This window comes from Dasypus novemcinctus, chromosome 23, assembly GCF_030445035.2.
Source record: "Dasypus novemcinctus isolate mDasNov1 chromosome 23, mDasNov1.1.hap2, whole genome shotgun sequence".
NCBI classification, from domain to species: domain Eukaryota; kingdom Metazoa; phylum Chordata; class Mammalia; order Cingulata; family Dasypodidae; genus Dasypus; species Dasypus novemcinctus.
In genome coordinates this window covers 57,355,902-57,383,221 of record NC_080695.1, presented here as the reverse complement: position 1 = coordinate 57,383,221, position 27,320 = coordinate 57,355,902, and the positions used below count along the sequence as shown (strand labels likewise).

At 39.3% G+C, this 27,320-nt stretch overlaps 2 protein-coding genes across 3 annotated transcripts in view; one reads left to right on the top strand and one right to left on the bottom strand.

Annotated features, from left to right (window-relative positions):
• The window catches only part of LOC131275614 (acyl-coenzyme A synthetase ACSM5, mitochondrial-like), a 163,597-nt gene extending 156,969 nt beyond the window's left edge, over positions 1–6,628 (bottom strand). Inside the window, exons 1-2 of the mRNA XM_071211342.1 lie at positions 6,520–6,628; positions 5,054–5,217 (exon numbers count right to left, since the gene is read on the bottom strand). The gene's annotated coding sequence lies outside the window, so the exon portion shown is untranslated. The remainder of the gene's footprint in view (positions 1–5,053; positions 5,218–6,519) is intronic.
• A 97-nt stretch (positions 6,629–6,725) lies between these two features.
• RRN3 (RRN3 homolog, RNA polymerase I transcription factor) overlaps positions 6,726–27,320 on the top strand; it is a 49,005-nt gene continuing 28,410 nt past the window's right edge. The window contains exons 1-4 of one of the 2 annotated variants that reach the window (XM_071211340.1): positions 6,726–8,159; positions 24,534–24,741; positions 26,003–26,108; positions 26,787–26,843. In XM_071211340.1, coding sequence (XP_071067441.1) covers positions 24,653–24,741; positions 26,003–26,108; positions 26,787–26,843 — 252 coding nt within the window. In that variant the 5' untranslated portion in view covers positions 6,726–8,159; positions 24,534–24,652. Of the gene's footprint in view, positions 8,160–24,105; positions 24,742–26,002; positions 26,109–26,786; positions 26,844–27,320 lie in introns of both variants that reach the window. The other variant, XM_004471861.4, reaches the window with a different exon arrangement.

Sequence of the window (27,320 nt, the reverse complement as noted above, 5' to 3'; positions counted from 1 at the left end):
AAAAAAAATACTGATGCCTGGCCTTACTTCAGTCTAACTAAGTAGAATCTCTGAAGATGGGACCCAAGCATCAGAATTTGTTAAAAATTCCCCAGATGGGAAACGGACTTGGCCCAGTGGTTAGGGCGTCCGTCTACCACATGGGAGGTCCGCAGTTCAAACCCCGGGCCTCCTTGACCCGTGTGGAGCTGGCCCATGCGCAGTGCTGATGCGTGCAAGGAGTGCCGTGCCACGCAGGGGTGTCCCCCGCGTAGGGGAGCCCCATGCACAAGGAGTGCACCCCATAAGGAGAGCCACCCAGCGCGAAAGAAAGAGCAGCCTGCCCAGGAATGGCACCGCCCACACTTCCTGTGCCGCTGACGACAACAGAAGCGGACAAAGAAACAAGATGCAGCAAATGGACACAGAGAACAGACAACAGGGGGAGGGGGGGGGAATTAAATAAAAAATAAAATCTTTAAAAAAAAAAAAAAATTCCCCAGATGTAATAGTCTGATATTATCTCATAATTTGTAACAAATGTTCTACCACAGTGTGTTGTATTGATGAAGGGGTATTGTATGGGAATTCTACACACGTGCATGATTGTTTTGTAAGTTTACAACTTCTGTCATAAAGATATATTTAAAAAATAATAATAGGGTGGGTTGGGGGAAAAATACACCAAATGTAAGATAAGGAACTATAGTTGGTGGTAAGATTTTGACAATATTCTTTCATAATTTGTAATGGGTGTCTCAGAACAACGCAAGGTTTTGGTGGTGCGTTGATGTATGCAACCCCCATATGATGTTGTGCATGTTTGCTTTGTAGGTTCACAACTTTTACTATACACTTATTGTTTATGTATGTTCATATATAAATGATATAGTAATAATAATGATAATAATAATAATAGGATAGGTTGGGGGGAAAATATACCAAACTTAAGATACTTTTTTTTTTAAAGGTTTATTTATTTCTCTCCCCCTCCCCAGTTGTCTGTTCTGTGTCCATTTTGCTGCATGTTCTTCTTTTTGTCCACTTCTGTTGTTGTCAGTGGCATGGGAATCTGTGTTTCTTTTTGTTGTGTCATCTTGCTGTGTTAACTCTCTGTGTGTGCGGTGCCATTCCTGGGCAGGCTGCACTTTTTTTCGCCCTGGGCTGCTCTCCTTACAGGGTGCACTCCTTGCGTGTGGGGGCGTGGGGCTCCCCTACGCAGGGGACACCCCTGCGTGGCACAGCACTCCTTGCGCGCATCAGCACTGTGCGTGGGCCAGCTCCACATGGGTCAAGGAGGCCAGGGATTTGAACCACAGACCTCCCATGTGGTAGAAGGATGCCCTATCCACTGGGCCAAGTCCGTTCCCCTTAAGATACTTCAGTTAGCAGTAATATTTTGAGGATGCTCTTTAACCACAAGTTAAAAATGTTTCACAGTAATCCAAGGTATTGGTGGGAGGGTGAGGTGAGCTATGAGAGCCCTCTATGATGTTATGTATGTTTATTTTACAGGTTCACAACTATTATTATATACTTATTATGTATATGTATGAGTGATATACTTCAATAAAATTTTTTAAGTAAAAAAAACCCTCCAGGTAATTAACAAATTTTACCTAAGTACAATATTATCTAAATTCAAAGGTGGCCATATACATATATTTAACGACACCAGAATGGGATGCTGAGAAAGACGTTTTAGCAAACTTGAATTATTTAAAATCATTACTGATTCATGAATATTGTCACGTGGCACTTCTCTCAACTGAAATGAGATAAGTTAAGTACATTTTTTTAAAATTATGGATGAAAAAAGATCATACAACTCAATGATAAAAAGACAAGCAACCCAATTTTAAAATGGGCAAAAGACTCAAATAGACATTTCTCCAAAGAGGAAATACAAATGACCAAAAAGCACATGAAAAAATGCTCAACAACACTAGCTATTAGGGAAATGCAGATCAAAACTGCAATGAGATACATTTCACACCTCATAGAATGGCCATTATTAAAAAAACAGAAAACCACAAGTGCTAGAAAGGTTGTGGAGAAACAGAACATTCCTTCACTGTTGTATGGAATGTACACTGAATGTAGAATGGTGCAGCCTCTATGGAAGACAGTTGGCAGTACCTCAAGTAGCTGTATACAGAACTGCCGTATAATCCAGCAATCCTGTTACTAGGACTATATTCAGGAGAACTGAAAGCAAGGACACAAACTGACATTTCCATACTGATGTCCATAGCAGCATTATTCACAATTGTTAATACATGGAACCAGCCCAAGTGTCCATGAACCACAAAATGTGGTATATACATACAATGGAATACTATTCAGCTGTAAAAAGAAATGAAATCAGGATGCTTATGACAACGTGGATGAACCTAGAAGATATTATGTTGAGTGAAATAAGCCAGACGCAAAAGGACAAATTTTGTATAGTCTCACTAACACAAACTAAATCTAATGAGTAAACTCGCGGAGGTAAACTCTGGAGTACAAGTTACTAAGAAATAGAATGTGGCTTGAGAATGGAAACTGATGCTCAATAAATGTAGAATTTTTAATAAGATTTCTTGTAAAAGCATGGAAATGAATAGAGTTGATGGTAACACATTATAGTGAGTATAACTAAGAGTGCTGCTTTAGAGACAAGATTGTGCCTGAAAGGGGTAGTCTGTGGACATAAATTTCAATTGAAAGGAAAGTAGAGAAGAATCTAGGTCGTGTGTAACAGTGATTTCAGTGTGCATGAACATTGTGGTTAATAGTATAAATATAAGAATGCTCTTCTTTTACAATGCACTAAGAATATGGTGATACACAGGAAAATTACAACTAATGTAACTTATGGATGATAATTAATAGTAATATTGTAATATTTTGCAGGAATGGCAAGAAGATTATTTCAATACTAAGGGACAACAATACGTGTATATAAGGTTATAAGATTTTTTCCTTTTGGAGTAATAAAAATGTTCTAAAATTGACTGAGATGATGACAGCACAACTCTGTGATGAAAATCAGAGTCACTGAGCACACACTTTGAAAGGATTATACAAAGCATGGGACTGTATAACACAGGGAATCCAGTGGTGGATGATGGACTGTGGTTAACAGAACAGATATGAGAACATTTTCTCATGAGCGATAACAAATACAAAAGCATTTTCTCATGAATAATAATAATTGGGTGAGTTGGGGGAAGAACACACCAAATGTAAGATATGGGCTATAGTTAGTAGGACTATTTTGATGATGCTCTTTCATAGTTTGTTAAGAAATATTTCTCAACAATGCAAGATGTTAGTGGTGACAAGATGTATGGAAATTGTATGATTATATACATTTGTTTTGTAAATTCATAACTTCCACTATATGTTCATTGTTTATGTATGTTCATGTATGAATGATATACTTCAATAAAATTTTATTTAAAAATATTGTGGATGAGTTTGCTTCCATTAAAGAGAGGAACATAAAATTGTAATAAATCCTGGTTTAGGAACAAATAATATATTTTAACTTAAAATAGTTCTAATATGCCTACTTTTCAATATTTCAATATTTTTCACTACTTTAATGTTATAGAAAAATTTAACCATTAAAATAATAAAAGCATGTACATAACTGGTACAAATTTTCCCTTTCACCTCAGCCTCCAATATGATTCATCTGGGCACTGGCATGTGTCTCCTACTCATTTGACTGGAAAGCCCCAAATTTTGGAATGTTTGTTTCCCAAATGAATGTGCATTTCCCCTTTCTCTGAATTGTCAGAATTTCTCTCCAGAAACAATACTGCATCTGTAAAAAATACATGCTATCATTTGGAGTCATCAAACCTTTTGGTAAATGGATACTTTTGTAAACCTTCTTGCTAAAATATTATATAATATAGGGGAAAAAATAAAACTCATGAGAACAGTCCAGAAAATGAAAAGGTTTTGATGCTCACTAATTGAGCAATATATCTCAGGAGAAGCCATTGGCAAAGCTTCCTCTTCAGCAGGAAGGGGCTATGACAAGGAAGCTTTTTCTTTTTTAAATTTATTTATTTATGTATACCACTCATACATAAACATACACAAACAAAAAGTGTATAATAGTTGTGAACTTACAAAACAAACATATATAAAATCATACAGAACTCTCATAATTCACCCTACCACCAATAACTTGCATTGTTGTTGAACCTTTTTAACTAATGATTAAAGAGCATTGTCAGAATATTACTACTAACCAAAGTATTTTTCCCCTAACCAACCCTATTATTATCTTTATATCATTTATAATGAACATATATAAACAATTAAGTGTATAATAAAAGTTGTGAACTTACAAAGTAAACCAACATAACATCATACAGGGGCCCCACACATCAACCCTCCACCAACACCTTGCATTGTGACAAGGAAGATTTTTCCTGACTACTGTCGTGGCAACAAGTAGGTCCCAAAGCTATGGTGGCACTTCTCTCAGGTGGGCAATCCTGCTACCATCTATATATGTTAATGCTTACTCAATAATACATAGTTTTCTTTCTCTTTCTGTTTTTACATTGGTATAGAGGGGTTTTTAATTGGCAGATTTGTTTTACTTCCCTAACAAAATCAAAGCGTTTCTCTTATGTCACCGTTCTATATATTCAACAATATTTCAACAACAATTTTCTAATCAGGTATCTCTAATGTCAGAGAAAGAAAGCACCTATTCTAGTCACAAAGCGGTGTCTCCTATTACATTAAATGTACATGTATTTTCTATACTATTCCATAATATACCCATGCTTATTTTATATATATAATAAATAAAAGTAAATATTTCATATAAAAATTCCAAGTTTCTTATCTCTAAGAAACTGAGATTCCTGGAAAAAGTACATTTTTATACACTGAGACTTTTGGTATACTGCATCACTTTGACCAGTATTCCTGAGTAGCCCAGAAGAGAATAAACCTATACCCTGTGACTTTAGATTTATTTATCCAATGCTTCTGCTTTGATTTTGAGGTTATTCCACATCTGTTTGTTTTTGCAATATTAATGTTTTAAAGTACTCACTATCAAGGCAAATTGGCATTGCAGGAATATGGACTATGTTTATCTGGAGACATCATGTCACTCTTAGCATACTTTTGGAGTACAGAATGTAGTCCGTTTTCAGAAGTAGATTTATTAATTGTTTCCAGAACATTTAACATTATTTCTGGAACTTGTAGAAACATCTAAAAAAAAAAAGAGAGAGAGTAAATAAGGAGCTTTGTAATTCATTAAAAAAAAAAAGGGTACTAGGTATAGGGTACATTGAAGCTCTGTACTATTTTCAAACTTCTTTATAAACCTAAATCTATTCTTAAAAAAAAAAAGTTTATTAAAAAGTCCACCCGTAGCAATTGAGGAACTAAGCGCCAATACTTGGCTTTAACTTTCCACTAAGATAACCTGAATGATAACAGGTCTTAAAGTTGTTTTAATTTTCTTGCATACTATTTTCAAACTTGAAGTATATTCTATTTTAATCTATGCTAATGTTCAGGTTTGTCAAAGAAAAGCACCAGATGGTAGCTATGGTGGCAGTAGTTATTTCAACTAACATGGCAGAGGAGAGGAGAAGTCAGCAGTTAGCTGGTCTTAACTCCCATTAGCACAGAGGTAAGTTGATTTTTCAATGTGCTCAAGGGGTAAGGAAAATGAAGAACTGTAAAAATAACTGAGGGTCTGAGGGATGTCTACAAGAGGCAAAGGGACCTGAAAACTTGCTGCAGAGGTCTGGAAAAGGTCAGGGGTCTGGCAATGGGCTTAAGGAAGGAGCTCGAGAAATTGTGCAGTCTTTCTGAGAATAGTAAATTCTGTGATTTAGATGGAGTATTGCCTCATCTTATTTAGGAGCTCGGAATAGATTCCGGGTCAGCCCAGGGACCTAGCCTAGCATTAGGGAAGTTCACACTCAAGTTTGGACAAATCTCTAGGGCAATGTCTGGATGAGTAGCCAGGCTAAGCAGTGTCTTACAAGGAGTCACAGGTTCCATTATTTCTTTTTTTCCTGCCTTACTCTATTGAGATAGTGGGAAAAGCAGTATAAATATCCCCGAGGGTCTGGGCTAACAGTCCAACAAACATGCTACAATAAAGGGAAGAAACTGGAGAAGATGAGAAAACCCTTATAGAATTCACCTCTAGGTCTGTTATTAACCAACACAAGTATGTTAATGGTTGAGTCATAACAGGGCAACCGGGTAAGACTGGAATTAAGTTCCTTATAACGACAGATCCTAATTTAGCCACTTCACCCAATGAAAATGAAAAACAGTAACTCCTCGAAAAGTGACTAAATTCTGGGACAAAACTGTACTGTACCCCTATTTGATAAAGAGCAGTTAGTTATTTGAGGAGGATCTCGCCCTCGCTCTTGAAGGCAGGGGTGGGGAGCGGTAGGGTGTAGATAGAGACCTTCCTCCCGAACAACCGCGACAGTTTCTCGTGGCCACACCCCCGACCCCCAGGCCAGAGAGGCAATTTTTGCGCACCTCGGGAGACTCACACAGTACGCTCAAGCCGCAAGCGCGCGAAGGACGCACGGAAAGGACGCACGGGAACGGCCGACTGCGCATGCGAAGAAGTGGGTCGCACGACAGGCGGGGCGGATCGCGCATGCGCCCCGTCTCGCGGGAGGTGCCCTTCTTTCCTGAGGGCGGGTGAGCGGTTTCCCGTCCTCTAGCCCCGCCCCCTGTGCGGCTCACCCCTAGGGCGTTGCCATGGGGACACAGCGGGCGCCGGCGGCGCGGCCCGCCGGGTCATCTCTGCGATCCTAGCGGCGGCTACGGTGGGAGCCCATGGAGCTTTCGAGAAATGACGTCCTTACGCCCCAGAAGAGGTCGAGCCTGGGCCGGTGCCAGCATTTCTTCTGGCTGGGTGTCCTCTTCGACACGGTGGGCGTGGTGGTGCTGTTCACCGGGGTCTTCGCCGACCTCCTCTTCTATGACCTACTGCTCTACCTGGGGTCCATCATCATCTTCTTCAGCCTTCTCTGGTGGGTCTTCTGGTACACCGGCAACATTGAAATGCCCGCTGATGAGAGCTTCCTCTTCGCCACGCCTTTCCACGTGCACTCCTCCACCCTGGTGGAAGCTCTCCGCCAGAGCGTAAACCGCCGCCACTTCTCTCTCAATATCTTTAACGTTTCCAGCGCCTTTATGCGGATCAGGAAGCAGCGCCGAAGGAGGGCCGTTGGCGGGACTCCTTCTCTCAGTATGACCGTCACGGGCCAGCTAGAAAAACAGCCAGAGAAGGAGGAGAAGAAAAACGTATCGGAAAGCATCGAGAGCATCGGCTTTCAGGGCTTTGGTGGAGAGAATTTGGGCCCGGAATCTGAAGCTGTGAGAAGTTCAGAGTCAATTCACTCTCCAGGCCTTGATGCTGATCCGCCATGGTTTCTGAAGCGGTCACCGTCCCAACTGGTGCTACCCGTGTTCACCGAAAGTCCCCTAGACCTGTATCCAAGGACCTTGTCCTCTTCAAAGGAGTTCCTTGCTCCAGCCATGTTTGTGTCCAAGAGCCAGCCTGCTGTCCACGTGGCTTTGACAACTCAGCCTCCAGTCCCCCTGGGCACCAAGAGCCAGCCCACTGTTCCCTCGCCTTCAACAACTCAGCCTCCAGTCCCCCATGCCTCAAAAAGCCACCCTGCAATCCCCATGGCCTCACAGAGTCAGCTCTGGAATCTTGTTCAGGCCCCCACTCAGACTGTTCAGGCTTCTCAATCCCAGGCCGTGGCCACCCAGGTCTCTCTGATGCAACCTCAGTCTGACCTGTCTTTTCTGACCAAACCTGTGCACTCACAGGTCTCTCAGGCTGTCCAGGACTCCCAGGCCTTATATTTAACCCAACCGTCCTCCCAAACCAGGTCGTTAGCCCAAGAGATTTCTCCACGTCAGCCTTGGAATGTCCAGGAATTTCATAATAAGCCAGTTGCTCAAGTTTCTGAGAGCCGGTCCCCCCAGGAGCTAGCTGATACCCCATCTCCTGCCTCTAAGACAGCAGCTCCAGTGACCCAGAGCCAGGGGTCAGTTGCCACCAAGAGCGCGCCAGCTTCTGCTGCTGAGGAGCAATATAGCCTTCTCTAGCCCAGGCCATAGCACGGCCGCTGAGTTGCAACTCAGTCCTCTGCCAAGTAAGTGCCTTTGGAAGAATATTTAAGTACATTATCCCTTAAATGATGGTGACTTTAGATGATATTAAATAACATTGAATCGTAGAGTGGGAAAGTTATTTCCTGTTCAATTGGCTTTCAGTCCTTTTGATTATATCAAGGAGAATGCTCTTAGTTTGGAGTAGTGACCTTTATCACCTCTCTAATACTTCCTTGCTAACTTAATGCATCAGTAGGTAATAACTGCATCCAGCTAGGATTTATTAACATCTGTTTTCAGAAAGCTACTTCAAGATAACTTCTATTTATGCAAAGTGATACTGGCTTTCTACTTACAGTAGTAATGGTTCCTTTTTAAATATTCTTGTTTAAGTAAAAAACATTTTACATGAGTCAATTTAAAGAGAAATATTAACTAGTTATAAGGTGACAGTTGAATGATTCTTAAATATGGGAAACAATTGGCTATTTGTTCTAAACCACATGTAATTTCCTTAAATTTTTCTCAAATTCTCCTTTAGAGAATATATATACATCCTATCTCTAGTTATTTACACACATATGGATTTTATATATAATCTTTAGGGGTAAAGCATTTTGGTTATTTTGGTTTTGTACAATTGGTGAAGGGTCTTTTATAGATATTTCCCGGGAATATGCAATTAACCCTGTAGGCAATGGGAAACCTTTGAAGATTTTTTAAAGCAGCGTAGAGTAGTGTTTAGTTCCCAGTTCTACTTGTGGTCACTGCTGTAAAGTAATGGCAAGGGGCCAATAATTAAGAGATGAAAACATCCCTGTTTGCCTGGGTTAGGCCTTCCAGAATGGGTTTTTTGGTTTTTTTTTTTCCTCTTTATTTTTTTAATGTTACATTCAAAAAATATGAGGTCCCCATATACCCCCCACCCCCCTCACCCCGCTCCTCCTCCCCCCATAACAACAACAACCTCCATCATCATGAGACATTCATTGCATTTGGTGAATACATGTCTGAGCACCGCTGCACCTCATGATCAATGGTCCACACCATAGCCCACACTTGCCCACAGTCCACCCAGTGGGCCATGGGAGGACCTACAATGTCTGGTAACTGCCCGTGCAGCACCACCCAGGACAACTCCAACCCCCGAAAATGCCCCCACATCACATCTCTTCCTCCCACTCTGGGTTTTGAGTCCAGTTGTAACACCTGGGATCATTCTCTGGATCAAGAGCAAATGGCCTGAGGGAGAGGGTCCTGGTCTTCAAGGCCTGCAGCCAATATGGTCTATTTCACTTTGCCCTGGGTATACCCAGATTTAGGCATGCCATTCTCTCCTCCCAGAGAACCCAGCTGTCTCAACTTCAGCATCCCGTGGAAGGAGTAGTATCCATGGCCATCCAAAAAAGGGGTGGTGGTAGGAACTTACTAACAGCAGCCAGAAATGTTGCTAAACATCCTGAAATGCACAGGACAACCCCTACAACAAAGAAGTATCAAGTCCCAAATATCTGTAATGCCAAGGTTGAGAAACCTTGATCTAGAATAATAAAAAAGTGCTCTATTGTTCATGAAGAACTTAAAAAAATCTTAATTTGATCCTCGGGTGACTCCTTACTTCCTATATAATAATGGTTATCTTCTGTACTAGACTACCAGACCAAGATGTATGGTATCCCATTTTGTTTCGTCTTTGTCTTGAGCCTGTTCATTGTAACTTGAGCTATATACTACAACAGATCAATCTGTGGGCTATTTCTCTTTTTAAAGCTTTACTCTCAGAATAAATACTAGCAATTCTGCAATTTTCTTGTTAAATTCTAGAATATTATATTAAGTAAAAACTTATATTAAGTAAAACTGCTTTTTATCTTTCTAGAACTCACCAATATTTCTACAGATATAAGTGCCACCTTTATAAAAGCACAAAAACTTAACCTTAATTTCATATTGGAAACCTCTATCTGGAGTCCCGACCTATCTCAGACCAGCACATTTACCGGACTGCCTCTGACAAGTGGACATGTTTCAGTATTTGGGGACAGTTTTTCTAGCTTCAGACAATAAAGTTATTTATTGCCCGAATTTTAAGCCATAATAAACTATGTTATTCCAAATGAACTTTGTTTTAAAATTAGTTGATTTTTAAAATAAACTTTTCTTATGAAAGCATTACAGCATTCCAAATGGAAAATAAGGTCTCATACTGTGGATAAAGGTGTATGTAAGTAAAATTCCAACAGAAATGGGAAAATACAACTCCTTGTATTTAAGGATGGCTTGTGAACTCATTATGAAATAGCTATCAGAAAGAGTTGAGGCAACCAATGCATTAAAACATGCCACAACTGATATTTTTATGCTCATTTGACTTATGTAACATTTGAGTTTCTTTTTTTTATAAGGATTTAAAATATGCTGATATTATTACATACTTTAATGATAAATTTATTTTGGGATTGTCATCCTTTTAGGTTTTTTCTTACATCGTGGATTATTTATGTAAGAATGATTAATGTATAATTTCCTTTTTAAATCTCCAATTATAGGCCAAAGTAGGTTTTTAATATTCTGGATGGAAACTTCCAAAATTTTTACCTGTTTGTATATTTTTCTGTTTGCCCAGTACTTCTCTAATTAAAAAAATAAAATTAACTCGGGCTAGAAGACTTTATATAATACAGACCCTTAAAAAAAGAAACAGTTGGATGGAACCAGCAATTTAAAAACTATGTGATGTTTATAAATTTCTTTATAAGTGATAAGTTTATGCAAAAGTTGACCTTCTACAAAAACAATGCATCCAGTAAAAACGGTAATTTTAATAATTCAAGGGGAGTGGGTGTAGCTCAGTGGTTGAATGCCTACTTCCCATGTATGAGCTCCTGGGTTCAATCCCTGGTACCTCCTAAAAAAAAATTCAAGAACTACATTTAGAAACTTAGAGAGAAATCATCTCAAAGGCATTACATAACAAAGTACTGGATAGGTGCAGAGGACATTGTAAAAGGCAGGTGTATGCATTTGCAGAAAAACCTTTTATCTTGCAATGCCTTGTCAATACTAATATGTTTAGATTTCATCTTGTATAAATGGAGGTCATTCTTGAGAACAGTGATTAATGAACCTTTGGTGGTACATACAGTATGCCTAGCAGCAGAAGATGGTCACCTTGAAAGAAAACTAGAAACCACTTTGATCTTCCTAATGAATATAGAGATTCATGTTTGTTTTTTCCTAAAAGATTTATTTATTTATTCTTCCCCCCTCCCTCCATTGTCTACTCTCTGTGTCCATTCGCTATGTGTTCTTCTATGTCTGCTTGTATTCTCATTGGGTGGCTCTGGGAACCAATCCTGGGATCTTCCAGAGTGGGAGAGGGGCAATTGTTCTCTAGTGCCACCTCAGCTCCCTGGTTTGCTGCTTCTCTTATTATCTCTCTTCTGTGTCTCTTTTTGTTGTGTCATCTTGCTGTGCCAGCTCTCCGCATGGACCAGCACTCCTGTGCGGGGCAACGCTCCACATGGGTCAGCTTGCCACATGAGCCAGCCTGCCTTCACCAGGAGGCCGTGCGTATCAAATCCTGAACTTCCTATAGGTAGATGGGAGCGCAATTGCTTGAGCCACATCCACTTCCCTCATGTATTTTTAAAACACTAAACTTTCCTGGTTTATTCTTCTGAGTTTTAAAAGAAATGTTTTTACAGAATGGTTAGGTTTTTGTTTGGTTTTTTTAATCGTTTTTGTTTTGGTTTATTTTTTTGTTTTTTTTTATGGTACCAGGGCCAGGGAATGAGCCCAGAACTTCATGTGAGAAGCCAGGACTCAACCACTGAGCCACGTCGGCTCCTCCTGAGTTGTACTTTTTTTCCATTTGTTTGCTTATTGTTTTTTGTTTGTTTATTTTTAAAGATTTATTTTTTATTTATTTCTCTCCCCTTCCCTGCTGTTGTCTGCTCTCTGTGTCCACTCACTGTGTGTTCTTCTGCGTCCACTTGCATTATCTGGCGGCACTGGGAAACTGCATCTCTTTTTTGTTGTGTCATCTTGCTGCATCAGCTCTCCTTGTGTACGGCGCCACTCCTGGGCAGGCTGCACTTTTTTCACGCAGGGTGGCTCTCCTTGCAGGGTGCACTCCTTACACATAGAGCACCCCTATGCGGGGATGCTGCTGTGTAGCACGGCACTCCTTGCACATGGCCAGCTTACCACATGGGTCAGGAGGCCCTGGGGATCAAACCATGGATCATCCATATGGTAGATGGATGCTCTATCACTTGAGCCAATCCACTTCCCTGTTTGTTTTTTTTTAGGAAACACTGGGGTCTCAACTCAGTACCTCCCATGTGGGGAGCAGGTGCTCACCCACTTGAGCCACATCTACTCCCTGGATAGATTTTTAAAATTAATTCTCTGACTAGGTGATATATTTCCATATTACAAAATTCAAAAGCATAAAAATACTCATAGTGATGTCTCCCTAAAACACCAGCACAATTCTCTTTACAGACATTAAATGTTATTAGTTTTTTGTAAATTCTTATACACACATACACATATTGTAAAAGTGTTTACATAGTCCAGTGTTTTTTCACATGCTGTTCAGCACCTTGTTTTTATCACTTAACAGTATATCTTGGGTATCTTACTATTTTGGAGGTTAAAGGGCTTTCTTACTATTTTTTATGAAAACAGTATTCCACTGAGTAGATGTATCATAATTTAACCAGTTTTCAATCTAATGTTCTTAATAATAAATAAGGACCTTGGTCAACTGCTAATGATTGATCATTGACATTAAAAAATCTAGTGGTCATTTAGTCTAATCCTTCCCCCCAAAAAACAAGCAGAAATCCTTGTGACCTGCCTAGGATCACATAGCCAGTTAGTGGCAGAAGTTGGATTAAACTCTGACTTTGAGTCCTCTTTCCACCAAATTAGTAGAATTATCATTTCACTGTAGTATAGCCTCCTTTTTAAAAAGATCATCTTAGACATTTGATTTTGAGCACAGAAAGGATAATGAGGCATTTTACTTTACCCTTACCACCGAAACATTTTAATTTTTTAAAAATGTAGTAGTACATGAACATGGTATAAAAAAGAAGAAAAATGAAACAGTACTAAAGGGTATAGAGTAGAAAGTAAATCTTCCTCTAACCCTTGATCCCCCATTCCTTCTTGTCACCCTTCCCAGAGATTATCATTGACATTAGCCTAGTGTGTCCACCCAGAGTCTATGCTAATCCATCATAGATGTATATATATATATATATATATGTGTGTGTGTGTGTGTGTGTGTGTGTATGCTTTTTTAACAAAATGGCAGGATACTATACATATGGTTGTGTGCCTTTCCTTTTTAAATTCCAATTTAACTTAATTTTTTAGTACCAGTGTTACAAGTAACTCCATTAACACAAGACAATAATGACAATAACAATCAATCTGCTTTTTTCTGTGGTTACTCTTCTGCCTTATTTTTGCTCATTCCTCAATCTTGAGGGATTTGTTTCAGGTTGAGAGGTGACTTTGATATTATGGGGCAGAAGAAAGGATTTGTTTTGCTTGCAATTGAAGGATACACCGTGTTTTGGAGGTGGGACTTGTTCATCATCATTTTGTTGTCCAGGGCAAACCCAAAGAACTGGAGAGTAGATGTTGGCCACAACTCTATTGGGTTTCAGGACTCAACCTGCATAAGAACATTCCAAATAGTTAAGTCTCTGAGAAATATATTTAACAGGTACATTGAAAATTATAGGTTCAAATAAAAGGAAGAGAAGGATCGTGATTAGGGGATTTATAAATGAGTATAACTGTGTTATATTGGGGAAATAGATTTTTGAATATTCCCAAATAGGGCCTGTCAAGGGGGTGTTGATTTCATGAGGCTGTGTGCCTTGCCTATGGTGTCCGGACATATCTAGAACCCCCAGGAGCACTTTTGTTTGAGGCTTTGTTTACTGTGGCATTTTGTGAAATCTACCTCAGACCAGCATAAGCGTAACCTCTGGAATAACCTCCCAACTCACTTTGAAATATCCTAGCCATAAAAACTCTTTTATTTAATACTTCCTTCTTTTGGCCAAGGTCTTTTTCCCCAATGCATCACTGATTAATGCTTGGGAATAATCCCTCAGGGCTGGGGAGTCTCATCCCCAGGAGTCATGTCCCACATCTGGAGGGAAGTGTACCTTCCCTTTGAACGTTTCTCTAAAGTTCTTAATATGCAAATTAAAAGTTGATTTTACAGGCTTGTAAACTCCTTGAAAGCTGGAATCATCTTTCCTTTTCCTCTTTTGTATCTCACATAGAACATATAATATACATTTAAGTATTTTTGCATTTAGTTTTATCCTAGTCATTACAGTCATACTTGTTATAAACCTGAGTAAGAATCAATGTGTGTTCTATTCAACGCTATTCAAAACATTTGATTTAATTTATCTGCCATAGCAAAACTCAGTTGTAAAAAGGCTAGGCATACTGACAGGATAAAATAAAGTAACAGCTCAAAGAGTATCATTTACTTTTGGTCTTACCCAAGACTTTTATAACTGGAGTCACTAAGAAGTGATTAAATTGATTTATTTTGTATTTAGCACATACTAAGTGCAGGGGACAGAAAGATGATTCTATTTCTGTAGAAGTCATTTCCTTTCTTTGTTTTTACTATTGTACAGCAAGAAGTTAGGGAGCTCAGTACTCCATAACCAGATAATCAAGCCCTGAATAATCAGACATTGGCTACAGTTTGTAAAATGAAAAGATTTAACAGCCATAGGAAACAAACTAAATTCTAAGTAAGATGATGCAAAATATTATTGCTGGGCAATTTATGGATTATTTTCTTTTTTACAATCTAGTTATCTATTTCATAGGCCAATTTTCACCTACCTGCAACTATATCAAGTATCCCAGCATAGCTCACATTTACAGGAAGATAAATGGACAACTACTACTAATCACCATTTACAAGACCCTACTCTGTCCTGCACAGTGTGCCATATTTTATAGTCTGTGCTTTATAGGCTCTAATCTAATCCTTACAACAGCTCTAAAATAGCTTGAAAAAGTAAATTATTACTTCCATTTTATAGATAAGACACTAAAGTTCTGAGAAGGTAAGGCAGTAAGTCACAGAGTAAATGACAAAGCTGGGATTAAGAATCTTGCTTCATGTGACTCCTGGTTCTAAAGGGTGAAATTCTATCAGCAAAACCAATCCAAGAATTCCAAATATAAAAGCATTTTAAATTAATCTTGGTAAACATGATTATTTACCTTTCCCCCATTTTATGAGTTAATATACTTCCTTGCATGAAATAAACATGCATGCCTTTTAGTTAGTCAGCTGCACAAAAAGAAAAGAAAAGAAACCTCATTTTGACAAAAGCCACATGTCAGAAATTACATCAAATCAGAGGCTCAGCGTGGTGTGGCTAAGGCTTCTCATACTATAGTCAAAACCCGGTGTCAACTCTCACAGTCTTAAGAAGAACTTTCATAAACTGATTTTTCTGGACTAAAAGGGCACAGGGGCCATTACTTAATGATAAACAAAGTGATGCAGTACTTTTGGAAATGTAGAAACAGGCAGTAATTAGGCGCTTAACTCATTATCTCTGCAGTAGTATGGCTTAATTAACCCGAAAACGATTACTTTTCTGGCTCTTGTTTCTGAGTTTGGTTGAAAGGGGTAAGCTGCTAGTGGAACAGAAGCTTCATAAATGTTATGAGATAGGTCAAAGGCGTACGGTTTTTTGGTTGTTGCAGTTTTTAAGATTTATTTTATCCATTTATTTCCCCCACCCCCATTCCCACCCCCTTATCTTGTGCTCACTGTCTGCTCTCTGTGTCTGTTCATTATGTGCTCCTCTTTTTAGGAGGCATGGGAAACCAAACCCAGGTCCTCCCATGTGGGAGGGAGGTTCCCATTGGCACCTCCTCTCCTGCTTGTTGTGTCTCTCGTTGGGTTTCCTTGTTGTGTCATCTTGTTGCAGGAGCTTGCCATGCCAAACCGTCTTGTCAGCTCGCTGTCTTGCTCAGCTTATGGGAACCAAACCTGAGACCTCCTATGTGGTAGATGGTGCTCAACTGCTTGAACCACATCTGCTTCCCAAAGGCATACTGTTTTAGAACCTAGCTCTTTCCACTGTGACATTTTGCCTCCTTAACATGCTTTTATACCATACAATATGCATCTAACATAGTATATTAATAAATTAGGGAAATAGATCATACAGCTAAGTGCAGTTCTAAGGCCTCTCTAATATAAAATGCATTTTTAGTTAAATAAATCACTTAGTATGGAAAAAAATGCCAGCACCATTATCAAATTATACCATGGTAAACTGCTCTTCATAAATAATGTATTCTTTCTTCTGAAACGGAAAACTAAACTTAAATTTGTGTATGCTTGTATCTTGCTTTGCAAAAGTCCTAGAATATAGAAATTTGAATATAAAGAAGGAAAAGGAATAAATATTTGCATTACAAACTAATTCCTAGACAATCTTCCTTTCATTTCAGGATTCCTGTGTTGACTGTTTTCCCATTATCTATACTTCAATTGATTTTCTTCATCCAAGCCACCATCACTCGCCTCCAAATCAGGGTGGACTATTAAACTAACATCCTAAGAAAGAGCCCCTTTTATGTTCTTGGCAGGGGCCTTTGCATGTACTTTTCTCTCTGCCTTGAAAGCATTCTCCCCTGCCTGGTTACTCTCAGATCTCAGCTCAATTATCTCTCTCTCAGATAAAGAGACAAATTCTTCCCATTAAAGAACCACGTGGCATGATGTAATCTCCTTCAAAGGGTTTAATACATTTGTAAATTCACATTTCTTTATGTGATTCCTTGATTAATGTCTGTTTCTCTCATGAGATTGTAAGCTCCATGGGGCTAAGGAGGATTTATTATTTGCTGACTGCATATCAAATACCTAACATAGGGTCTGGACCTGAGTGTTCAAGAAATATTTATTGAATGGATGAATATAGATGTTGGTTACTATTTTTTTTTTTTTAAAGATTTATTTATTTTTATTTAATTTCCCCCCCTCCCTGGTTGTCTGTTCTTGGTGTCTATTTGCTGTGTCTTGTTTCTTTGTCCGCTTCTGTTGTCGTCAGCGGCATGGGAAGTGTGGGCAGCGCCATTCCTGGGCAGGCTGCTCTTTCTTTTCACGCTGGGCGGCTTTCCTCACGGGCGCACTCCTTGCGCGTGGGGCTCCCCCACGCGGGGGACACCCCTGCGTGGCAGGGCACTCCTTGCGCGCGTCAGCACTGCATGGCCAGCTCCACACGGGTCAAGGAGGCCCGGGGTTTGAACCGCGGACCTCCCATGTGGTAGACGGACGCCCTAACCACTGGGCCAAAGTCCGTTTCCCAGATGTTGGTTACTATTAAAAGCTTGTAGGCAAAGGTAAAGCTAAGGTTAGGTGGTCCGTACCAACCAAAGACTGATTAGAAAGACAGATAAAGTTAATTTCTAATATCATACCAATAAAACAATAAAACATTTTATTGATTCACAATTTCAGTCAGATACATTTATCTTTTGAGGAATTTGGAGAAAATTAAGGTGCTCTTCTCTGTCATCCTTCTGGTAAAAATATAAAAATCATGTTCCAAATAGAAATTGTACAGCATGAGACACCTGTATATCACCACCATTGTATTCCAGCAAAATAAAATGGGAAGTAATTTATTTGTCAGTGTTCCCCCAAGAATATTAGAGGTATAAATGGAAAATTTTATGAGTATGTACAACATGATTTTGGAATATTATGCTTTACTTTTTTGTTCTCTAATCGTTTCAAATATGTCTTGTGTCTTCGGTTGAACTAAAATTTTACTACCAGGGGATATTTGGCAATGTCTAAAGATATTTTTGCTCTTACAGCAGAGGAATGGGATGGGAACTCCTACTGTAGAGACCAGAGTTGTTGCTACACATCCTCCCTCCACCCACAAAAAGAATTATCCAGCCCAGAATATCAGTGCTAAGGTTGAGAAACTGAACTTCATGAGTACTTCTCTATAATACTGAGCAGGAGGAAGGCTCTAAAAATAATGGCTTATTTGCACACACATCGCTGTCTGTCTCTCTATCTCTCTCTCTCTCTCTTTCTCTACCTACCTACCTACCTATCTCACTAAAGATTTACAATTGAGATCTTGTATTTCTGTTAGCAAATGGAGTTCTCATAAAAATAATAGTCTCAAAATAATTGTTGATTCTTTTTGGAAAAGAGAAAGGAACATATAGGATACACACAATTGGTTTTGCTATTCAGAAATTATCGATCTGGATCCTCCCAACCACTCAGCCATTTGAAAACCTTTCGTTGAGCATTTTATAGTGATCCTGTCACCCACAGCAAAGGCTCATTGGAAGTTATTTGGTAAAAACATCATCTCCCCACTCTAGCCAGTGTTGATGCAAACTTGGCCAATAGGAAATCCTTTTCTGGTATGTTAAGATATCCCTTTATACTTAGAGCAAATTCTCTCTGCCTAAGCTAGCTCAAGTTAGTTACTTGCAAACCAAAAAGTTTTAACCAACAGAACTACCTATTTCTCTAGAGATAGTTGCAGAATTCATCCCTAGGGAAAGACTGCTCTTTTAAAAAAAAACAACAAAAAAAAACCAACAACAGTTTAATGAGTCTTCTGGGTATATGAAAGTAAAGCAAAAATTCATCCTGGAATGAAGTAACTCAGAATAATTAGCAATAACTATATAGCATAGTGTCATAAAATGATGACTACACCATGGGCAAGGCTGCATCTTTTGTAGGTACTGTGTTAACATATTTGGAGAGAGGGGTGCTTTATTTTCTCTGATCAGGGCTGAACATAAAGGAAGATGGGGTTCTAGGGAAGACAAGATTGGATGAAGGGACTTTTAACCCAGAAAGATGAATTGGTCCATTAACAGGGGACTGAGTAGAGGGTCCCAAATGAAAGGGATGACCAAATAATTCAAATAGTGAATTATGCTATTTCTGGGATTCTTAACCAGGCTTCCACAGACCCTCAACTGGTCTGTGGAAAAATCTCAAGGAGTCTGTGAGCTTGAATTGAAAAAAATCAACTTGTCTTTATCTTCTCTGACATCTGATGTTGAGTGTCATAAAACTATCTGTCACTACATTCTGAGAAGGGGTCCGTGGTTTTCACCTGACTGGCAAAGGGGTCCATGGAACAAAAAAGTGGTTAAGAACCCCTGTGCTATTTGGTTTTAAGTTTTCTCTTGTATTATTCTTAGGCTTCCATTTCAATTATTTTAAAATATAATTTTATTGAAGTATATCATTCATACATGAACATACATAAACAATGACTGCATACAACAAGTTGTGAACTTACAAAATAAATATGTATATAATGATAGAAGACTCCCATACATTTCCTCACTACCAATATCTTGCATTGTTGAGAAACATTTCTTACAAACTATGAAAGAGCATCGTCAAAATAGTACTACTAACTGTAGCCCATATCTTACATTTGGTGTGTTCTTCCCCCAATTCACCCAATTATTATTATTCATGAGAAAATGCTTTTATATTTGTTTTCGCTCATGAGAAAATGTTCTCATATCTGTTCTGTTAACCACAGTCCATCATCCACCACTGGATTCCCTGTGTTATACAGTCCCATGCTTTGTATAATCCTTTCGAAGTGTGTGCTCAGTGGCTCTGATTTTCATCACAGAGTTGTGCTGTCATCACCTCAGTCAATTTTAGAGCATTTTTATTACTCCAAAAGGAAAAATCTTGTAACCCTTATATACACGTATTGTCCCTTAGTATTGAAATAATATCTTCTTGCCATTCCTGCAGGATATTACAATATTACTATTAATTATCATCCCTAAGTTACATTAGTTGTAATTTTCCTGTGTATCACCATATTCTTAGTGCATTGTAAAAGAAGAGCATTCTTATATTTATACTATTAACCACAATGTTCATGCACCACTGAAATCACTATTACACATGACCTAGATTCTTCTCTACTTTCCTTTCAATTGAAATTTATGTCCACAGACTACCCCTTTCAGGCACAATCTTGTCTATAAATCAGCACTCTTAGTTATACTCACTATAATGTGTTACCATCAACTCTATTCATTTCCATGCTTTTACAAGAAATCTTACTAAAAATTCTACATTTATTGAGCATCAGTTTCCATTCTCAACCCACATTCTATTTCTTAGTAACTTGTACTCCAGAGTTTACCTCCGCGAGTTTACTCATTAGATTTAGTTTGTGTTAGTGAGACCATACAATATTTGTCCTTTTGTGATTGGCTTATTTCACTCAACATAGTATCTTCTAGGTTCATCCTCATTGTCATAACTATCCTGATTTCATTTCTTTTTACAGCTGAATAGTATTCCATTTTATGTATATACAACATTTTGTGTATCCATTCAATGGTTCATGGACACTTGGGCTGGTTCCATATATTAGCAACTGTGAATAATGCTGCTATGGACATCAGTATGGAAATGTTGGTTTGTGTCCTTGCTTTCAGGTCTCCTGAATATGTCCTAGAAACAGGATTGCTGGACTATATGGCAGTGGTATATACAGCTACTTGAGGTACTGCCAAACTGTTTTCCACAGAGGCTGCACCATTCTACATTCCCACTAACAGTGAAGGAGTGTTGCTGTTTCTCCACATCCTTTCCAGCACTTGTAGATTTTTTGTTTGTTTGTTTTTTAATAATGGCCATTCTCTAAAATATGAAATGGGATCTCATTGTAGTTTTGATCTGCATTGCCCTAATAGCTAGTGAGGTTGAATCTTTTTTCATGTACTTTTTGGCCATTTGTATTTCCTCTTTGGAGAAATATCTATTCAAGTCTTTTGCTCATTTTAAAATTGGGTTGCTTGTCTTTTTATCATTGAATTGTATGATCTGTTTATATAACACTGATTTCAAACCCTTACTGGATATGTGTTTTCCAAATATTTTCTCCCATTGAATAGGCTGCTTTTTACTTTCTTGGCAAAGTCAATTTCAATTTTTAAAAATCAAGGTAGCCTAGTTTTAGGTGTACTGTGGAAAATAAAGAAGGAACTGTGCTTAAGCTTAAGGAGAAGATATTATAGAGAATATATATTGGACAACCACTTTGGAAAGCTCTTTAACCATTTCTTGTATATCCATCAAGCCAACAATTTTAACCTAGAAAAATGTGCATGTGCATCAGGAGACTATACAAGAATATTCATAGTGATGTTTATAATAATGCAAATAAAAAAGTAAGGAAACAACCAAAATGTCCAGTGATAGAATGGATAGATAAATCATGGTATATTCATGTAATGGAATGATATAGAGCAGGGAAAATAAATAAATCATAACTACATACAACGGGGCTGATTTCAGAAGAAGAATGTTAATTTAATAAAGCAAGCAGTTTTTATAAAATTCAAAGATAAATGAAAGTGTCTGCTTAGAGATATATTTATATATGGTAATTACATAAAGAAAAGTTAGAATATTTTTTAAAAATCAGGAGAGTATACAGAATATATTAAGAACTCCCACAAATCACCAACAAAAAGACAAACATCCCAATTTTAAAATGGGCAAAAGACTGGTATAGACATTTCTTCAAAGAAGATATAAAAATGGCTGATAAGCACATGAAAGCATGGTCAGCATCATTAGCCATTAGGTAATGCAAATCAAAACCACAGTGATATACAACTTCAAACCCACTGGGATGGCTATTATCAAAACAAATAAAACAACAAGTGTTAATGAGGATGTGGAGAAATAGGAACCCTTGTGCAGTGTTGGTGGAAATGTAAAACGGTGCAGCCACAGTGGAAAACAGTTTTTCGTTCCTCAAAAATTTAAACATAGAATTATCCTATGATAACAGCAATTCCACTTCTAGGTGTATATCCCAAAGAATTGAAAAGAGGGACTTACGTAGATATTTGAACACCAGTGTTAACAGCAGCATTAGTCACAATAGCTGAAAGGTTGAAGTGACTCAAGTGTCCACAGATGAATAAACACATAGCACACACACATACAATGGAATATTATTCAGCTATAAAAAGGAATGAAGTTTTGATACATGCTACAACATAGATGAACCTTGAAAAACATTATGCTTAGGGAAGCGGACGTGGCTCAACTGATAGAGCGTCGGCCTACCATGTGGGAGGGTCCAGGGTTCGATACCCAGGGCCTCCTGACCCATGTGGTGAGCTGGCCTACATGCAGAGCTGCCACGGGCAAGGAGTGCTGTGCCACTCAGGCCCCCCCCCCCCTGCGTGGGGGTGCCCCACACACAAGGAGTGCGCCCCACAAGGAGAGCTGTCCTGCGTGTAAAAAGTGCAGCCTGCCCAGGAGTGGTGCCACACACACACACAGCTGATGCAGCAAGATGACGCAGTTTCCCAGTGCTACCGAGGGTGCAAGCAGACACAGAAGAACACACAGCGAGTAGAACAAAGAGCAGACAACAGGGGAGAGGGGGGGAATAAAACAAAACAAAATAAAAAAATCATTATGCTTAGTGAAATTAGCTAGACCCAAATGAAATGTTTGGAATAAGCACATTCATAGGGAGAAAAAGTTACAGGTTACCAGGAGCTGTGAGGGGAGGGGAGGGGCGAGTTATTGCTTAATGGGTACAGACTTTTTGTTTGGGGTGATGAAAAAGTTTGGGGAATGGATGGTGGTTATGGTAGCACAGTATCACTGAATTGTACACGTGAGAGTGGTTAACATGGGAAATTTTATGTTACATATGTGTTGCCACAAAATTTTTTTAAAAAACCAGGATAGTGATTATCTTTGAGAGGAAATCAGGGAGAAGGTGGGCAATGGGAGGAGCACACAGCAAGTCTCAACAGGTGATACACTGTAGTCATAATTATTCATTTTATTATGTTTTATATACATTAAAATGTTAACATATATTATTTGGTACAGATGAGACTTTTTTAAAAAATGAAAGAATACAATAATTGCCAAATTGCTTGACAGCCCAAAGCTGCATGTCTACTGACAGTGCTGTAATAACTAATGGCGATAACAGGCGGCGGAGTTGGCCCAGTGGTCGAGGAGTCAGTCTACCACATGGGAGGTCCGCGGTTGAAGCCCCGGGCGTCCTTGACCCTTGTGCAGCTGGCCCACCGGCGGTGCTGATGAATGCAAGGAGTGCCGAGCCACGCAGGGGTGTCCCCCGCGTGGGGAAGCCCCACGCATAGGGAGTGCGCCCCATAAGGAGAGCCGCCCAGCACAAAGGAGGGTGCAGCCTGCCCAGGGATGTCTCCGCACACAAGGAGAGCTGACACAAGATGACGCAACAAAAAGAAATACAGATTCCTGTGCCACTGACAACAACAGAAGCGGACAAAGAAAAAACACGCAGCGAATAGACACAGAGAACAGTCAACTGGGGGGGGAGGGGAGAGAAATAAATAAATAAATAAAATCTTTAAAAAAAATAATGGCGATAACATTTTGTGTTTTTTTTTTTATTTTGTTTTTGCTTTGGTCAAAGAGGGAAAGAGATTCCCACTTAAACAGCTGTCTTGAAGCATCCTTGTGAGCTAATTGTTTCCTCTGCTCTTGGGACATTGATGATTTCTGCCTACCATTCCCCGTGAACTCTAAAACAGTGAGGGAACAAATGGTGGTGGGACAGAAAGGAAACAGCAGAAAGAGTTACCGGTTTTACACTATTGCAAAAACAGAACTGTACTTTATAGTTAACATGTATCATTGTAGCTGGTTTTATGTGCTATTGATAGTTGTATATAGTTCTGAAAGTGCAACATTTTTCACCTCTTAGAAATTGAAAGGAGGGGTCTGCAGTTCTCTGTGCCTGGAACCCTTTGCTGCATTGTTGGTGTGGCTGACTCCTGTCCCTCCTGCTCAAAAATTAACTCCTCTAAGGAAACGTCCCCTCTCTCTCCTCTGATTTCTCATTACAGCCTCAACATCCACAGCTCTGATGCTTTGGGAGAATTCACTTCGTCAAACCTCATTTTCCTTGAGGATAAGATTATCTTGGGTATCTTGAGAATTTGGTGGATATAGAGCCCAGGCTCCTGTGTCAGGGAAACTGGTTCAAATTCCAGGCCCACCCCTTTTCTATGTGAGGGTTTGGGTTATTCCCTGATTAACCAGTTCTCATTTATCTTCAATTATAATGTTGGTAAAAGCGCTTTGATTGAGGAATACTCTGACTCCAAAAGTTAATACTCAGGGGAACCAAACAACTGCTTAAGCCCTGTCTGAGATCCTCAGGGCATTCTTAGCACTGACCGCCAAGCAAAAGTCCTCCAGGAAGACGGAGGTGCCTGATGGGGAGAAAGCTTTGGCAGCACTCTAGCCGGCGAACTCGTTACTCTCGCTCCAGTTACGCTCCCTGATTGGCTGGAGGCCGCCACTTGCCCGCACGACTTCCGGAACAGAGACGGTGGTTGGAAGGAGTACAACTTCCGGCGCGAGGCGAAGCAGTCGTGCGTGTCTGGTTCAATGGCGGCCCCGCTGATTCACACGCGGTTTCCTGGAGATGCGTCTTCTTCGGCTTCTGCGATCAAGACGCTGGGGGCATCGAAGACTGGGTGAGAGTCTGGACAACTTCCTTCTGCGCATCTCGGACCAAAGCCCAGGACCGGGGTTGGGGAAGGGTCTGGGTCAGTGATGGAGTGGGGTGGGAGCAGGGGATAGAGGGTCATCCCAGGGTTTCAAGAATGAGCCCTTTCTCTCCAGGCTGGTAATGGAAGAGATAGGGGACGCTGGGAAAACGAGCCCATTCTCTGTTTCAAAGTCTCCCTTTCCCCCTCTGGGCTCCCTTTTAGCATCTCGGGCCTAGATACAGCGTCCATTCCTTTCACTCTTTCCTCCCACTTTTTCGACTAGATTTTAAAGTGATTTCCTGGGCTATTTGGACTATCAGCCAAACGCTGTCGCTGATGGAAAACTGAATCCTAATTTTGTTTTTGTTTGTTTTTTTCCTTGTTTTTTCCTTGGTTTGTCTTTTAAAGCTCTCCTACCCACTCCCCACCCCCCGCAACACCTTGTTTTAACAAGTCATTAGTAGAGTGCTATGTTTTTTCACTGAGCTGCTGTGGTTTAATAAGGCAGAGCTTTTAAAACGCTTGGCAAAATACCACTCACTATAGATATTTAATGCCAGCTCATTGAGTCGGTGAGACAGTCTATCAGAAGATGCAAAATCTGTCCCAGCACTCAGCGAGTTTATGGTCTAGGGAAGAAGTACAATAAATAGGTCAATAAATAAATGAATAGGATGATTTCAAATAGGAGTAAGTGCTGTGAAGAAATGAAACAGAGTAACGGGAAGGGAAAGCGTGGGTACTTTAGATTTTTGGTGGGGAAGGCCTCTTTGACATGAGCTTTGACTGGAATGAAGACAAGAATCCAGCCATGTGTATATCAGGGAATAGCAAGTGAAATGGGAAACAGCCTGACAACTTTGAAAAACAGCAGGAACATTATGTCTGCGTTAGAGGCTGTGGTTGAAGACAAGGTCTGAGGAGTAGGCAGGGGCCAGATTAATGTAGGCCTTTGAGGACAATAGTAAGGAGTCGGATTTTTCATTCTAAGTGCAGCAGGAAGACAGTAGAGAGTTTAAGCGGAGAGTAGAGTGGCATAATCTGTTTTAACTTTTTAAAAGATCATTAGATTGCTTTGGCAACTGAGTAAATAATGAATCATTGGAGGACAAAAGTGGAAGTCAGGAAACTTTTGCAGTAGTCCCATTGAATGATATTGATTGCTTGGTTCAATAAATGTTGGCTATTAATCATTTATGTTATTCTCTGTCATGTACTTAATAGCTTGATAATCTTGGTTTTACAGAATTTCAGATATGCTAGCACCAGAGAATGATTTCTTCAATTCTCCCCCAAGAAAAACTGTTCGATTCGGTGGAACTGTAACGGAAGTCTTACTGAAGTACAAAAAGGTAAAAGAGGAGATAACATGATGATTGATTTTATTGGTCAGAATACAACCATAGAAGCTATACTAAAGACCAGTAGACACGGTAAAATGAAATTTTAGGTATCAGTCTTGATATCAGATATTTAATAAGAGCATGCTGCTGTTAGATCAGAACATTTATCTTCCTTAAGTAATTAAGCATTACTTGGGGACAAATAACTCTGATGATAAGTTTGTTAGTTTGTTATTTAATTTTTAGGATTAGTTTACAAATGATGCTATTAAATCTTAGCAGTGGAGGGCAAATGTAAATGACTGTCCGTATATATAAAATACCTATTTGTATCCATATATATGAATGGATAATATCTTAGTTCTCCATTAATTGGATCATTACACTGAGACTTTTTCTTATGTATTTTGAAAATTCTCAGAATATTGCTGTCATATTCAAATGTTAATACATAACTATATATCATAGTTAAATATGGCTTTTAGTTATTTGGCATTTTCTTTTTTCCAAACCCCTTGGCCCCATTAACATGCGATTTTAACTTTTTATAATCTGCAATTGATTGTGAAAGTTATAATGTTCGTTTTGTAATTTCATCAGATGTTAAGGTATTGTTGAAAGTCCTGCTGTTGATCTTTAATAGGAAACCAAAGCAATCATAACATCATTTTATTCTCCCTTCTTAAGGGTGAAACAAGTGATTTTGAGTTGCTGAAGAACCAGCTGTCAGATCCAGACATAAAGGTAATTAATTTTGTGTTTGGTCATTCACCAAGTTATTGTCACTTTATACAGATACTGATTTGCACTTTTGGTCCTATTCCATCCTTGCTCTCTCCAAGATACTTTCTTCTTTTAATGCAAAGTTTCCAGGTAGGGGCACTTTTGTCCCCAAGGGGACATTTAGCATTTGGTAATGCTTGGAAAACATTTTGTTTGCCACAGCATGATCAGGGAGGGAGACAGGTGGAATTGCTACTGGCATTGGTGGGTGGATGACAGGGATGCTGCCAAACATCTTACTGTGCACCAGAGAGCCTTTCACGACGAACAGTTATCTGGTCCAATACATCAGTAGTGCCAAGGTTGAGAAACCCTGCCTTTAATTCATCTCTTTCCAGTACCTTTTTCCTTTAGACTGGCTTGCAAGTTACAAGTCTCTGATGCTAAAAAACAACAACAACAACAAAAAAACCCACAACAAAAGACTTGTCTTTGAAG